The following is a 16190-nucleotide window of genomic DNA, read 5'->3' on the forward strand; positions in this document are numbered from 1 at the left end:
CCCTAAGGCTGTAATTTTCTAACTCCTGCTCTAATCAATGAGAAGTTAACTTGTTCATATATTAGGAGAGAGTACAGAAAAAAGGGGGAGAAAGAGGGGAAGGGAGATGGAGAGGGACGGGGATGCAGCAAGACTCCATATCTACAAAAAAAATTTAAAAACTTAGCTGGGCATGGTGGCATGTTCCTGTAGTCCTAGCTACTCCAAAGGCTGAGGAGGGAGGATCACTTGAGCCCAGGAGTTCAAGGTTGCAGTGAGCTATGTTCAGGCCACTGCACTCCAGCCTGGGTGACAGAGCAAATGCCCATCTCAGAAAAAAAAAACAAAAAACAAAAACAAAAAACAAACGAAACAAAACAAAAAAAACCCTTAGCCATCATTGGGAGGGCTTCACTACTTAAGACAGTGGTTTCTAAATCTGGCCATTCAGAAGCACCCAGGAAGTCTATTCATGACAGATTTTCAAGTTCCATGTCCACAGTGCCATTCAGTAGGTCTACCAATATTTTTATATTCCCCAGTGAGACTCCTTGATTTAAAAAAATCAAGAGACAGTTAAAAACCCACAAAACTGTTGGACTCAGAGAAAGAATTAGGAAAATGGGATAATATAGATTAATTCTCATTAAGGAAATGGTGAGGTTCCAGGTCCTTAGCGCATGCATTCAAATTCCACTCTTAGAAGTTGGGGCAGAGAGCTAAGTTCTAAGCTTAGCTTTGCCACTGACCACTGTCTGACCTTGAAGAAGTCACTTAGCTTCTCTGGGCCAAGGTTTTCTCATCTGTAACATCTCTTCCAGCAACAAGTTCTACAGAACATTCTATAAAAACAAAGATCTATCACAGTAGACTCTGGAGAATTCTAATCTTTTGTTCCCTCTCTTATGAAATTAAACAATCACAGATTAGGGCATTTAATTGCTCTTTGGCAGGATTTTCACAGAACTCCAAAAGCAGAACTAGGACAAACTTCTGAAGGGCATTCAGTTGAGAAAAAGAGGTACTTTACTCCTCAGGAGTTTCTTTTATGAAATAACTTTTTTTTTGTTTTGAGACAGAGTCTTGCTCTGTTTCCTAGGCTGGAGTAGAAAAATGGCACAATCTCGGCTCACTGCAACCTCCATCTCCGGGGTTCAAGCTATTCTCCTGCCTCAGCCTCCCGAGTAGCTGGGATTACAGGTACCTGCCACCGTGCCCAGCTAATTTTTGTATTTTTAGTAGAGACAGGGTTTTGCCATGTTGGCCAGGCTGGTCTCGAACTCCTGACCTCAGGTGATCCACCCGCCTTGGCCTCCCAAAGTGCTGGGATTACAGGCGTGAGCCACCAAGCCCAGCCTATGAAATAATTTTCAATGACCACTCTAGATTAAATTAGCAACTATAATTTTCCCAGGTCACTTCATTGGTCTTCTGGGCTACTTTACTATGAGTGCCCCTTCAATTTGCCAACTGTTTATAAAGATACCAGCTCAGAATAAGGAAAACATGGAGTGAAGGCAGGCTGGCCAGAGGCTCCACAAGGCGGTGCAGGTGACTCTACGGGAGAGGGGAATTCACTATCTATCTATTTAATTATTATTTTTTTTAAGAGACAAGTTCGCCCAGGCTGGAGTACAGTGGTGTGATTATAGCTCACTGCAGCCTCAAACTCCTGGGCTCAATTAGATCCTCCTGCCTCAGCTTCCTGAGTAGCTGGGACTACAGGTATGCACCACCACATTCGCCTAATTTTTTAAAATTTTAATTGTTATTTTTTTTAGCAACAGGGTCTCTCTAGGTTGCCCAGGCTGGTCTCAAACTCCTGGCCTCAAGTGATCCCCCTGCAGATATGAGCCAGTGTGCCCAGCCTGGCATAGGAATTCAAAAGACATGGCAGAGTTGCTGCCCTTTAGGAAGAATGACTTCTGTTTTTAATATAGCAATCTATATTAATGTTTATGCTTTTAATATAGCTACATTATAGGAAGGAATGGGGGCCAGTTATTTTCAGAGCTCGAAGAAAGATGCACATGTACAGTAGTCACTCCAATCACTGATTTTGTGCTATTTAAAAATTCCAAGAAAGGTTGTGTGCAGCGGTCCTGAGTCTATGTTCAGCCTCTCGGCCTGTGTACATTTGCACACTATACACATCACCATTTCACAACATGCAGTTTGTAATCTCTTGCACTTAACCACTGTTTTTAAAAGTGTTGCGCTCAGGATTAATGCTTCATGCCAACTTTTGCCCTTCTATGAATTAGAAATAACCTTCTGGAACTATTGTGGATTCCAATCCAGGAACTTAACCAAAATGAAGGGAAAATGAATGTCCACATTCAAACAGTCCACAAAGAACACTGAATTAAAGCTCCCTGCTGACCACAGTCAATTCTACAATAATGCAACATGTATGTTCCTAGAAATCACTGCTTTAGGCAAAGCTGCACAATGGAAATCACAGAACTTCTGGGAAAAATGAGACTAGGGCCACAACAGCCCAAAATGTAATGAGTCACACACTGAAAAGAAAAAGAAATCTAATAAAAGCAGTAGCACAATTACAAAAATGCTAACTGGTTAGGAACTATTCAAAATATCAAAATAGGGCAAGTTACCTTGAAGACGTAAGGCACGCCTGTGGTTGTGGGCATTAGAAGGATGGCAGCTCTTGGGTATTGTAAAGAGGAGAAAGGTGATCTGATATCAGGTGGAAACGTGTAACTCCATATATGAACGAGTGTAACAAATCACGTGCACTGAAGTGAGGTGCTGGAGATGTTTGAAGTGTGGGTGTGTTGTGTTTCCCTATGCAGCTCAGTTCAGTTGAGTGCAGTTCTCTGCATTCACCTAATGTTCCTTGCAGACCAAACGGCACATGAGCAATGTGAAAGGTGCATTATGCTCAAATTATTCTCTAATACGGAGTAGTCCCCAATCTTTTTGGCACCAGGGGCTGGTTTTGTGGAAGACAGTTTTTCCACGGACTGGCAGGGGGCTGGGGAGATGGTTTTAGGAAGAAACCGTTCCACCTCAGATCATCAGACATTAGTTAGAGTCACATAAGGAGTGCTCAACCTAGATTCCTCGCATGTGCAGTTCACAATAGGATTCGCGCTCCTATGAGAATCTAATGCTGCTGCTAATCTGAAGGACGCGGAGCATAGGCGGTAATGCTGGCCAGCTGCTCACCTCCTGCTGTGCAGCCAGGTTCCTAACAGGCCATGGACTAGTACCGGTCCGTGGCCTGGGGTTTGGGGACCCCTGCTATAATACATCAGTTGCATTAGAAGAAAAATGAGTTATCATCAAAGCAAGTGCTATAGACAAGCTGTCTGTGTTAACCTGGCACCAAGCGGAATGCCGTAAGTCTGCTATCCATCAATGGCGTCCCAAGGAAGTTTCAAAAAATGCTGACACAGATAGATAGAACTAAGGTGTATCAAAGCTAAAAACAAAACATATGACTTTATAGGATATTCATGGAAGAGATTCTTTTCCTCTACTTGTTCATCTTGCAGCAAAGTCAATTGTGTTGTGGAAGTTTGTTATTACTGATAAAATAATTCCCAAACTGAAGGCAAGGCTCTAGAAACTAAAAAGATTCAATTCCACTTTTATTTCCTCAAGGATTAGCTAAAGACCCTGTCAGGACTGAGTATTTAAAATGTGTTTGGAACAGAGAGACACAGTTGGGACAGAGGAAAAAAGGATTCAACTTGTGAGTCATCAAAAGTGCTTTATTTGTAAAGCCCGGCTCATGACTGGAGTGTATTGTTAGCACTAGGAGATAACAGGGCAAACGTCCTCACTCTGTCCAAATAGTTTATCAACAGAAATAAATGACAGACTGTTATAGACAAAAATAAAAGCATTCTGTAAACTTCTAAAAGCATACACAGATTGGCCCCCAAGGAAAGAGTTACTCAAATGATGTATGTGTACCTTATCTTTACTTCAGGGTCTCATGGTTGTAGTCTTGGGTCAAACCACAGTAGAACTTCAGAACACAGAAACTGATCTGATGCCAGAATTAATGGTGCAGGGAAAAACCAAATCATAGTATGGATTACTTTAAATACATAAAATATGAATTTGTACACTATGTTACAGTGGCGTTAACATCGTCTGCTGAGGATACCAAATCTATGTAAAATCAGTGGACAGTAGAGGGAGGGCATGACTGCTGGCTTCCAAAGACTCTGTGAACTAGATCCACATACACTGGGCACAACTGCAATCTGGACAGCCCTGAAGTAAAGTTCCTGGAAAAGGCAGTACGGGAGGGAGATCTGTTGAGTTGCAAGTAATAATTAAAGGGTAGATTTTTGTTTTCTTTTCTGAAACTGCCCACAATCATCACGTTTTAAACAAGGAGTTTCAAAGGCACGGCTTTAGCGCAGCGTATAAGTGGATAACCTACTCTAAGCAAGACTAATATTTAAGCTCAACACCTTTTGGAAAATGCAGGAGAGTTGTTAGATGCATGATCTAGGTTGGAAATTTATAACTTGATAAAAAACAATCAGCACAGTTTAGGGCAATGAACTTTCATAAACCAGACTGGGGCGAAATCTCTTTTTAAAAAAATCATTAGGTTGATAAATGTACATTTGGAGGAAAAAAAAATCCTTTTCCTTTTATTGTGAAAGACTGTCTATCATGTACTTTGACTAAAACACTCACGTAAAAACATGACTGCAGGATACATCTCAAAATATGACAAACGTTATTTCACCTATACTGTGACTTTACATGTAAACTTCAAAACTCACATGCTGTACATCAAATTTTTAGATTCAAAAGATATCCCTGTTTTCCTGATAATGTAAACAGTAAAACTGAGGGTTTCAGTTAAAGGGATAATTCATAACAAAATCCCATTGTTGAAACAATGGTCAAACATAAACATCTTATAATTCAGATCTGCATTCGGTAACAGGAGAATTGAGAGTTTTGATGCTTTGCTGGTTTTCCCACAGTGGGAGATGTAGATACCATTGCCCCAAACTATGCACTTTTCAGGTAAGCTTTACTTTTATTTTGTAGCATTAATTCCTATATTGCAACGTAAGGGTGTAACAATGAAGGCTCCAGGCAAGAAAAGAGAAGTAAGCAGTTTTCCTGGACATATTGGCCGAGGTGAAAAATGTATGGCGCATCAGCTGCTTGTTGGGGTAGGGGTGGGGGCTCTGGACACCAGGGAGTCCTGACAAGGCTGGGGCCAGAACCCTGAACCAGTACACACGGAGACGCCAGCATTCTTCCATCCAGTGCTGGGGGCTCAGGTTACCAGTGTTAGGGAGTGTCTGCGTGCGGGGTAGAAGTGGAACATTCACTGTAGGTTTTTTCCTTGGAATCATCATCATTATTATAATAATCATTATCATTATCTTCATTATTCTGAATACTGTCTCACATCTTTCAACTCCAAAAAAAAAAAAAAAACAACAACAAAAAACTGATCCACAGTTTGTTGTGTGATGCCAACACGGTGCCTGACATGCACTTCCGTCTCCCCTCCCCCACACGTGTGTTCACTCACTCACTCATTCGGCCATAGCTGGAATCAAAGAGTCTTTGTTGGGACACATTCTGACCGAAGTGGATCTGTTTTAATTAATTTACGACTTTTAAAATGCACACGCGCACATACACTCATCCCCTCCCCCCAACACATATACACAAAGTCAGAAATAGCTAGAACGATGCTGGGAAAATCAGGTAGCTGTAAAGCGAGTAGCCCCCAAATCAGTCATCTTGGCCTGAAGATGTAAACAAGGAGGTTTGCTTCCTGCAAGATGAGTACTTCACTGAGTTTGGTTTTCATTTTTCTTACACCGAAGCCACCTCTGTCCATCCCATGTTCATGTCCGTCCGAGGCTGCGCAGGAGGTTACGTCAAGATGTGGCCAATAAAGTCCAAAAAGCGCTTTGAATACTGTTCTGGGTTCACGGTGGAGATCTCCGCGCCAGCCTGGGCAGTTTTTAAAAAAGGAAATATTGACATAGTGTTTATGATTTCCCCAAATTATTACTCAATATCTACAGCTATTTCCAATGGCAACTGAATATACAGTAAGCAATTTTCAAATCCACGCAGTCTCTGCTCTGAAAAACATCACTCAAGATATCTTGGCACTCGTGGTTGAATAAGCAAGATTCTTAGAAATCTGTGTCTGCAAATGAGACAAAGGGCCACAGGAGCACCAGATGCTACCACACACACTGGGGATGTTGCAACTCAAAAAAATCAAACGGGCCACGTTTGGGATGTTTACTATCAAACAGTGGAATTGTTCAGAAGTCACGGAAACAATACTTATATTATACTTTTCAAGAAGGCAGACTGGAGCCACCTTGAGAATGACATCAACATTTGGTGAAAGGTAAACCTTAATGACAATGACTTAAAACCGCATTATTTCTTCAGGACCCCCTCTTTGTTTCTGGACAGAGGCACCCAGCTCAGTGCTCAAACATGAGGGGCAATAGCAGCAGCCACAGGTTCTGGGACAGCTGCCCCCAGCCCATTCCCTGCACCGTAACCAGGTGAGGCACAACACTGCTGGCTCCATCTTTCCCACGGGGGAAGGAGCTGACTTCCCTCCGCAGCAGCACACGGGGCGCCACTGTTCCCCTTTCAGAGCCCTACAGAGAGCAAGCAAGCCTGGCCCCTTGCAGAAGCGCGGTGGGGGATTTTTCCATGATGAGATGCAGGGTGCAGGCCAGCACACTCAAGGGAGTCACTGGCCAGTTTCCTGAGCTGCAAAGGGCAAGAACAGAGTTTTGCTAAGTGAGCAGGTGCTGTTTTTAGACACCCATGTTCACGGGGGAACTTGTAATGTTTCCAGGCCTGGGCTGCATGGAGGAGCCCAGGCTTGAAGGCAGAGAATGGTCCCCAACAGCAGCTTAACACAGCGTTCCTTTGCTGACAGTAATGTTTTCTTCTAGTAAACTACCTGTGATTTTATGCCGTGTGGCACACTGTGGAGGTGAACGTGGAGCCATATTGGCTAGGATACACTCCAGTTTCATAGGATGTATAATATGGGAACAGACATTTACAAAGCATTTGTCCAGACAACTCTTGTATCTCTGGCAAAACCCCATCAGCAAGGCAGTAGGATCTCCGTATGAGGTGAAAAAACAGGAGCTCCAAAAGTGTCCCCTTGAGGTCATACAAGTGGGAAGGGTCAAACGAGGATTCCTCCCCAGTTCTCTCCTTGCCACACACCATGGTTTTCAACCAGAGGTGAGCATCAGAATGACCATGGAGGCTTCTGAAGACCCTTCCCTCACCCTCCTGAACTGGCCTCAGAATGACGGAATGGGGGTAGTGCACCTGGTACGGACGTCTGTTTAAAAAGAGTACTCAAAAATTTCTGTTGGGGCACCCTCGCTTACTGACGTGCTCGGGGGCGGTGAGGTCCCAGTCTGTGCTCTGCACACAGCAGGAATACCATAGCTATTGACAATGTGACAACTATTTCTTTGGCAAATAGAATACGGTGTTTGTTAGGCTGATTTCTATTTTAGAACAGAAAAGAAGAGGTTTCAAGTTGAGTTTTTGGTTCTGGTGAATCTTGATTAGTTCTACACAGTCTGTGGGAAGCACCTCTTCTTCCAGGGCCAACAAACCAGGGAAGACATTCATCTGTGTGGGGTGGGCTCTATGGCTTTCAGGACCTCTGCAAAACAAAGATGGCACCCTGCAATGCAAGCATGGAACTCGGCGAGCTGTAAAGTTGGGCCAGGCAGGAGGGGCTTGCAGGCAAGGCAAGGGGATGAGCATGAACACAGAACCCGGAGTGGGCTGGGTCCTGGGGAGGAATCCCATCTTTGCCACTTGCTAGTATGAGGCCCTGGCAAGTTACTCCTGAAGCTGTCTTCCTCAGTTTCTCCAGCTGACAAAAGCAGGTACACTAGTATCTCTTTCATAGGCTTCTCATGGGGGATAAAACAGCTTAACATATGGCTAGAGCAGTGAAAATTCCCATCAAGCACATTAACGGTGAGTAATTAATATTATGCAACTTTGATCTTGCACTCAAAAGATTTCTGTAGTAGAAAAAATACAACTCACTGTGAGAAAAGAAATATTAATCCTGTATATTTTGAAAGTGTCTTAAGCAGACAATTATGCTTCAGTTCTGAATATTTCATATTAAAACACTTCATTATCTTTTGCACTTTTATCTCTGGAACATTGTTCAAACAAAAAAGAATTTGTATAACATCCTAGTGATGCACATGCCTGTTAGTGTCTGCCATGTGTAAAAAGAAGAAATGTTCATGTTTAAGTGACTTCGCTGGAAGCCACAGAGAGCTCTGGTAAGAGCAGCGGTGAGCAGTAAGCGTTTGTGGGTTCTGCATCTTACGCTCAGAACATGACTTGCCCCCAGGGAACAAGTGTCACTAAAGGGCTTTGAATGGCTCAGTAGAAAGCAGCTCAGTGGCAGAATGGAGTGATCCCTGAGTTACAGGCCACACAGAGGAGCCAGGAGAGAGAGAGAAGGAAACAAAATGGAGATACTCACGCCATGTTTAACAGTTTTTGCAGCATGGGCAGCTTTCTTTTTTGCATCATAATGAGTAAGGATGTCAATAATTGCCATGAAGTACACCTCCTTCCTAGGCGAGTCTGCAGAGACAGGAGAGCAATGACTGTGGGACATGTGACAACACCAGGGCCAGCATTGCTGCTGAGGGAGGGAGGGAGAAGTGAGGCTGGAGGGAGGGGATTCAACGGAACGCGGATGGAAGGAGTCCAGAGACAAACTCTATACCACCCCTGCGGATCCTGACTAAACAGACAGCTTGCCTCTCTGACCCAGTCCCCCTGCAATTTAAAAAGAAACAACACTAACAACTAAAAACATCATCACACCAGGGTATCAACAGTGGAGATCCAACGGTGGAATGGAGTCTTTTATTAATTTGCATTTTCTTTAATGACTGTGTATTGCTTTGGTGTGAAGAAATATGCTATTTAAAAATACCCTATAGGCCGGGCACGGTGGCTCACGCTTGTAATCCCAGCACTTTGGGAGGCCGAGGTGGGCGGATCACGAGGTCAGGAGATCGAGACCACGGTGAAACCCCGTCTCTACTAAAAATACAAAAAAATTAGCCGGGCGTGGTGGTGGGCGCCTGTAGTCCCAGCTACTCGGAGAGGCTGAGGCAGGAGAATGGCGTGAACCCGGGAGGCGGAGCCTGCTGTGAGCCGAGATTGCGCCACTGCACTCCAGCCTGGGTGACAGATCGAGACTCCGTCTCAAAAAAAAAAAAAAAACAAAAACAAAAAAAACCCTATAAAACAAGTAGAACTAATTAATGCACATTAATCCTTTACATCAAATGGTAGAACTGTTCATAAATTCTCATTGGATACAGTATCAGAACTGGATAAAGGCATACATCCACTCCAATGTCTATTTTCTTTTTTTTTTTTTTGAGACAGAGTTTTGTTCTTGTTACCCAGGCTGGAGTGCAATGGTGCGATCTCGGCTCACAGCAACCTCTGCCTCCCGAGTTCAAGTGACTCTCCTGCCTCGGCCTACTGAGTAGCTGGGATTACAAGCATGCACCCCTATGCCCAGCTAATTTCGTATTTTTAGTAGAGACGGGGTTTCTCCATGTAGGTCAGGCTGGTCTCCAACTCATGACCTCAGGTGATCTGCCCGCTGCAGCCTCCCAAAGTGCTGGGATTACAGGCATGAACCACTGCGCCTGGCTCCAATGTCTATTTTCTATCCATTTCCAAAAATACGAACAGTAAGAAAAGTACATTTGACTGTCTAATTTTGTGTTGAAGAAAACAGTTTGGTGAGCAAAACAGAACAAAACAGAACTCAGATCCTCAGCTGATATGCCATTTGAGATTAAAAAACAACTGATGAGCCATAGTTTTTATTATTCAAAAAACAAGAAGCTGTTTTTATCCTATCACAAAAATATTTTGGTTTTGTCATGGATAAGTTGCTAAGGTAAGATGTAATATTCAAATAACTGGTGCACCCAATCACCTGGATACGGTGGATTAAGGTTTATCTGACTCTAGGGAAGAGGCCCATAGGCCCTTCCACTGGGGAGGACAGCAGAGCCAGACTCAGCAGCAAATCAGATTCTCACCCCACACACAGGACCCAGCTTCACACACCCTTCACACCCCCGAGAGGGAGAGGGCTGTTGGTAATGACAAGAGGACAACCTAAGGGTCACAGAGGATCACATGCATGTGCCTAGCTTAGATTCATGATGCTTTTGACTTAGATAAAAAAGATAACTAGGCAAAAATGTATTAATATTTTAAAGCATTTCTGATGTTATTTGTATGTGTATGTGAACATGTGTGTTTATGCATATGTACATGCATGTTGTATGTGTGTGCATGTGTGTTGTATGCCAGTGTGTATGTGCATATGTACAGGTGTGTTGTATATGTATAGTATAGTTTGTGGTTTTGCTGTATTCCCTCAACATCACAGAATTCAAAGGTCCGATCGCCTTATGTTTCAGCACTGAGATCAGTTACCTTTAACATACTCTTGTCCCCAAATCCATTTCTTTGGAGTTTGGAGGATGAGTGCTGCCGGGCAGCACCCTCATAACTGGGGTAGTGATTACTGGTAGAAAACAAGGCCAAAGTCAAACCACTTCACATGCAAAAAGGGTCCACAGTAACCAAACTTACTTTCATGGCACTTAATTCCATAGACGTCGATGTTTGGATCGAACTCCCCGGGAGCCAGGGGTGGTGAGCTGTTCAGTGTATTCCCGGGGCTATCTGGGGGGGTTCCCACTGGGTGGGTGCCATCGCTCTCGCCCTCCTCCTCCCCGTCGTTCTCCTCACACTCCACTTCCTCCTGTTCGGCTCTCTCCACATCATGAATTCCCACCAGCAGACTGTAGTCCATGAGCTTCAGCTGGGCCAGAAACTGGGGACAGAGGCAACAGGGTGAGTCAGCCACACCTTAAATGTAAAAGCCAACATTTAAAGGAGACAAGCTTGGGTGACACCCAGAGGGAAGGCTGCGGGGTGGGGCAGCAGAGGCGTCGGGTGCCTCCTTCACGATGCTCTTACCCTCCTGGGCTGTTTCTCTATCTAAAGTGTATTCTCACACTTCAGGCTGGCTCAGAGCTCAGGCTGTTTACCCTGGAAGGCCACACTGGATGCAGAGAAGCGTGTATCTATCACAGGGTGGCTGGATTTCACCAGATAGCAAGAAGCATGACCAGTAAGAGATGCAAAGAGAGACTGGGAGGGAGAGCAAGTTCCTCCCGATGATTAAGACTGGCTAATGGGGAACCCAGGCACCTCCCAAGTAGCTTCCAGCGGAGTCTCTGGTGGTAGTTCAGGAAAGCACCTTGGAATTCAGCACGCGATCGTTCCGCTGTTGCAAACAAGTAAAAGCAAAGGCACTGTGTCCACGTCTGGTGAGTAATGCAGTCCAGTCCGGGTCAACAAGGTGCTTTCCATGTGTGCTTTCCAGGAAGCACCGCACATCCAGGATTCCTGTCCTCCCTCTCCTCCAGCCGTGGCTAGAACATAATGTGGGGGCAAGACCTAGCTCTGCGTGTTTGGCTACTCCTGTCTGCCCAGTTCTTTGACTTTTCAGATCACAATTTGTTTCCCTTTTCTTATTTGAAACATTCAGCACAACTTTCCAATGTTGCCATAAAACGTGGACGGTTGTGCTGAGTGCAAACAGTGGCAGCCCATCTGTGGGCTGGACCCAACTGGCTCCCTGACCCCGTGGCTGGCTGGCTCTGCACAGGATCCTGTTCCACTCTGACCTTGGGCTCGGGGTCCAGGAAGGTTCACGGTCCTGGCTCTGGAAGGACCTCGCTAGGGAATGCAGAGTGGCTGAGCAGCCTCTGGGCTACGCTGATAGAATTTAGGAAGCAAATGTCCTCACGCAAAGGGCAAGCAGATAAAATCACAGGTCTTGAAGTTCTGGCTTAAAATGAGATCAATTTGCTAAGCCCCGCAGAGCCATTTCTCCTCAGCCTGCTGGGAAGCAGTTCTGTCTCGAAACTGAATGAGAAGCCCCGATTCCTTACAGATGAGGAGAGGACCCCTGGGCACAGGGCTGTCCCACTCTCCAGCTGGTTCCCGGTGCCTGCAATTCTCCATCAGCCAGCATCCCGCTCAGCCCAGCAAACTGGCCAGAGCTCCCACTTTGCTGCCTTCCCAGCAGGAATCCCCCGGGGCCAGCTACATCTTCCCCATTTGTTTCGAGCTCAGAAAAGAGAAATCACAAAATCTTACACTCAAATATTTAAGCAAAGTGGGAGAAACCAGTTTATTTAAAAAGAGGCAAACGCCTCGTGGAAACAGCATGGGGCTCCTGCGTTCACCTTTCTGGGTCCCAGAGAGGAGGGGAAGCCACCGCTCATCCCCCTGGCCTTTCCCCAAACTCCATTACAGTAAACATGAGAACCGACTTTCCACTTGCACCTCCCTCTGTCAGATTCCTTGCCAGCGGTCAGAGACTGCACATCCTCCCCTAGAATCTCGGCAGCTGCCAGGCTGTGAGGCGTACCTGGCCAGGATCACCTGGCTGGGATCATGTTTGTGGGGGCAGCTGCGGGGAGAAATCTACAGTGGTGGAAGGCTCACTTGAGTCCTCCACCAGCAAGGTGAAGCCAGCCAGGGAGCTGGGTCTCAGGTACCAGCTCCGCTATACATGGGCCTGTGGATGTGGAAGAGAACTGGGCACTCCGGGGTATAGAGACAGGTGACAAGATCCAAGGCAGGGGGCAGGCTCTCCGTGTGAGACAGCAGCCAGGCTCAGCAGCTGGACGAGAGTGCAAGGATTCAAATCCAAGGAGGGGTGAATTCAGGGCCTGTTCTGAGCTCGTACTCTCTGCCCTGTATCAGCTACCTCTGGAGGCTGCCTTAAAGCAGCTTTCCCCTCCCCTTTTTTCGTAACCCTAGGAGGAAGGTAATGAGTTAAAATCAGCTGGCAGCACAGGCCCTCCACACGTGACTGCGCGGTGGGTCTCCGGAGGGTTAGGCGGCCCAGCAGCAGCATGCCTGGCACTGCTGTGATCATGGAACCTGCTTCCCCGTCAGAATGCCCTGTGGGCCTGGGGTTTCAGAAGCCTATTTGAAAAATACTGCATTATAAGTAACCGGTCGTCTTCTCCAACGCTTGAGGGGTATGGTGGGGGCAGGGGTGCTTATGGTGGGCCCACTTCTCCCTGCCCTGTTGTTCCACGGTCTCTGTGCTCCTGGAGGACTGGGTCAGGGTCTCCTTCACCACCTCCACTGCCCCTCCCAAGCCTAGCATGGTGCCTGGCTCTGCTCCCTGGATCTACGGCTTCCCTGGCCTTCCTCTCTACACCTGGAAGCCTCTCTGGAGCTAGGTCAGGCCCTGCTCAGCTTGAGCGGTGACAGGGAAAAGCTCCCCCCTCCTGCCCATCCCTGTTCCCTCTGGGTGCTTGGAAGGTCCCTGTGAAGTGGTAAAGGCTGAGTAGTGCCTCAACCTCCCCTCCAGTCCTCTGCAAAGGACAGAAGTTTTCAAAATGTGAACCTGATCACATCCTGTTGTGCTTAACACATTTCCATAGTGCCGCAAACAAAACTCACATGGCCCAGGGGGCTTGGATAGGTTGGCCCCATCCACTTCTGGGGCCCACTTGAGCCCTGCTCTGCCCCCTTCCTGGGCTTCTCTGGGGGTAGGTACTTCCTCCTGTGCCTTCAGGTCTCAGCTGCAGGGCATTGCACACAGCAGCACAGCCCCAGAGTCTGGGTATTTAGGGCACTGCACACTCCTCCCCAATGACACGGGGCCACGCTGCACATTCATTTTGTTGGAGTATTTGAGCGACTTCTCTCTTTCCCAAGCAAGGCAGCCCCAAACGGGGCTCTAAGGTTTTGGCTTTCACTGCATTCCCGACTCCCAGCAGGTAGAGGGCTCAGGAAAGTATTCTGCACTTGTTGGACAAGTGAATGGGATGCCTGCTACTTCTTCCCCATCCGTCCCAGCTCGCCCTCATTCTCCCCAACCTGCTTCCACCAGGAAATAACTACCAAAGCCAAATACAAACAACAAAGCAACAACAGAAAACCTTTGTCTGAGACTGCATGAGGCAACAGCTCTGGGAAGGAAGCGCGAGGCGACCATTTAAGACAATTCCCTTAACAAGAAGGTCTACTGGTTGACCTTCAATTGTGTTTTAGTTACAGAAGTCAGGGCTGTCTGTGATTAATTTGCCAAAAGGCAGAGAGGGAAGGGGCAACTGGGACTAGCCAGCCGCACTCACCACGGTGAGCCTCCAGGGCCCAGCCTCCCCTGGTACCCCCCATCTGGGTTCCTCACCACACTGGGCAGCCCAGAGTAATTTTCCTGGGCCTCAGGCCTGTGGTCAGACTGCTTATTGTCGTCTTCCAGTGAGGCAGAAATAAAGGTGCAGTCAACCCCTAGCACAATCCAAAAACCATCAGTGTGATGAAAAATGCATCTCTAGGTAAGAAGCTGTTCTGAGGCACCCAAGAAGACTGAGGAAATTGCAGTCGCAATGGGTATTGCACATGTTTTCTTTTTAAGAGATGGGATCTTGCTCTGTTGCCCAGGCTGGAATATAGTGGTTTGATCACAGATCACGGTAGCCTTGAACTCCTGGGCTCAAGCAATCCTCCTGCCTCACCCTTCTGAGGAGCTGGATTACAAAGGTGTACCACCACGCCCAGCTAATTATTTTTTATTGTGTGTGGAGACAGGATCTTGCTATGTTGTCCAGGCTGGTCTCGAACACCTGGCCTCTGCCTTGGCCTCCCAAACTGCTGGATTATTCATGTTTTCAAATCTCTGAGACAGAGGTAGAAATGGGAAAAACCAAGTATGGCACAATGGTTAAAAGGACAGGTCATGCTGACAAGGGAGACCCATTCAAGAAACAAAGAATCTGATTTGGTCGCACTCGCTAGCTCCATGCTTGATGAGTTCGCCTCCTGGATCTTCAGTCATTCTGACTTTAAAATGGGACAATGCCACTCACCTCACAGGGGTGTGGAAGAATTAAGATTATGAAGCTGAGAGAAAAAATATGGTGCCTCGCACAAAATAATGGAAGCTGTTATTTGTAACTGTCAATGTTGTTTTGATTATGGTAGAAGTCTTTTTTTAATATCAAGATTTCAAATTTAAACAGGTTTCAGTTTGTGGATGAAGGGGAAAAAGAACCATATGGAAAAGCCCGTTAATTCACAGGCTCTCATCTTCATAACCTTAAATTTCTTTTTGAGACAGGGTCTAGCTCTGTCACCCAGGCTGGAGTGCAGTGGTGTGATCATGGCTCACTGAAGCCTCAAACTCTTGGACTCAAGGGATCCTCCTGCTTCAGCTTCCCTAATAGCTAGGACCACAGGCACGGACCACCATGTCTGGCTAATTTTTAAAAATCTTTGTAGAGATGGGGTCTCACTATGTTGCCCAGGCTGGTCTCAAACTCCTGGGCTTAATCAGTCCTCCTGCCTCAGCCTCCCAAAGTGCTGGGATTACAGGCATGAGCCACCACAACCGGCCTCAAATTTTATTTTAAATCTGTTCTGAGGTAGAGTGAATGAAGTGTGGCAATAAATCCGAGATTTTTGTTAGAGAAAACTCCTGTGGGCTGGAAGCTGGCGGATGGAAAGAGAAGACAGAAAGGCGGTGTGGGCTTCACTGTGGGGTCTGCTTCTGGCTCACTGCAGGAACACAGTATATATTTGTTTTTTATTTTTTAAGAACATAAGATTTCAAAGTATGAAGATTTTTCAGTCTTTAGGTCCCCTGCTTTTCTTCCTTTCCAGCTTCTCAGAAACCACCTGCTAGACCTCAGATCTGCCTCTTTTCCCCCCAGAATATCCTTTCTCATCTAATTCCTTACTAATGGATTCCTTGCTGTGACAAATCTTTGAGCTACAATCTTCCTTGAGATCTTTATGAGTCTAAGACTATCCTTCACAATGGTTTTCAATTGATATTTAACTATACTAACACAGTGTTCTACCACATCACCATCTCCCAACATATCTGTGAAGTAGAATTAAAATGCCAGTCAACCCTGTTTAACGTTTATATCCTACCACTTGTTAAAAATTATAATCCTCCTTTGGAGCAATTATCAGAAAACAAAGCCTCCACTGTACTCTCACAAGTATTTTTAACTTTTGTGTTTATGTCAGAATAGTTAAGATTGTGCCCTCTGAGGGCCTGACAC

General features: G+C 46.0%; 1 protein-coding gene across 3 annotated transcripts in view; it reads right to left on the bottom strand.

Annotated features, from left to right (window-relative positions):
• Window positions 1-3698: 3698 nt before the first annotated feature.
• PIP4K2A (phosphatidylinositol-5-phosphate 4-kinase type 2 alpha) overlaps window positions 3699-16190 on the bottom strand; it is a 179754-nt gene continuing 167262 nt past the window's right edge. For all 3 annotated transcript variants that reach the window (XM_063611074.1, XM_055296747.2, XM_055296744.2), the window contains 3 exons: window positions 10675-10918; window positions 8519-8622; window positions 3699-5955 (listed from right to left, as the gene is read on the bottom strand). In XM_063611074.1, coding sequence (XP_063467144.1) covers window positions 5875-5955; window positions 8519-8622; window positions 10675-10918 — 429 coding nt within the window. In that variant the 3' untranslated portion in view covers window positions 3699-5874. The remainder of the gene's footprint in view (window positions 5956-8518; window positions 8623-10674; window positions 10919-16190) is intronic.

The sequence above is a fragment of the Symphalangus syndactylus genome, chromosome 10, assembly GCF_028878055.3.
Source record: "Symphalangus syndactylus isolate Jambi chromosome 10, NHGRI_mSymSyn1-v2.1_pri, whole genome shotgun sequence".
Lineage (NCBI taxonomy): Eukaryota > Metazoa > Chordata > Mammalia > Primates > Hylobatidae > Symphalangus > Symphalangus syndactylus.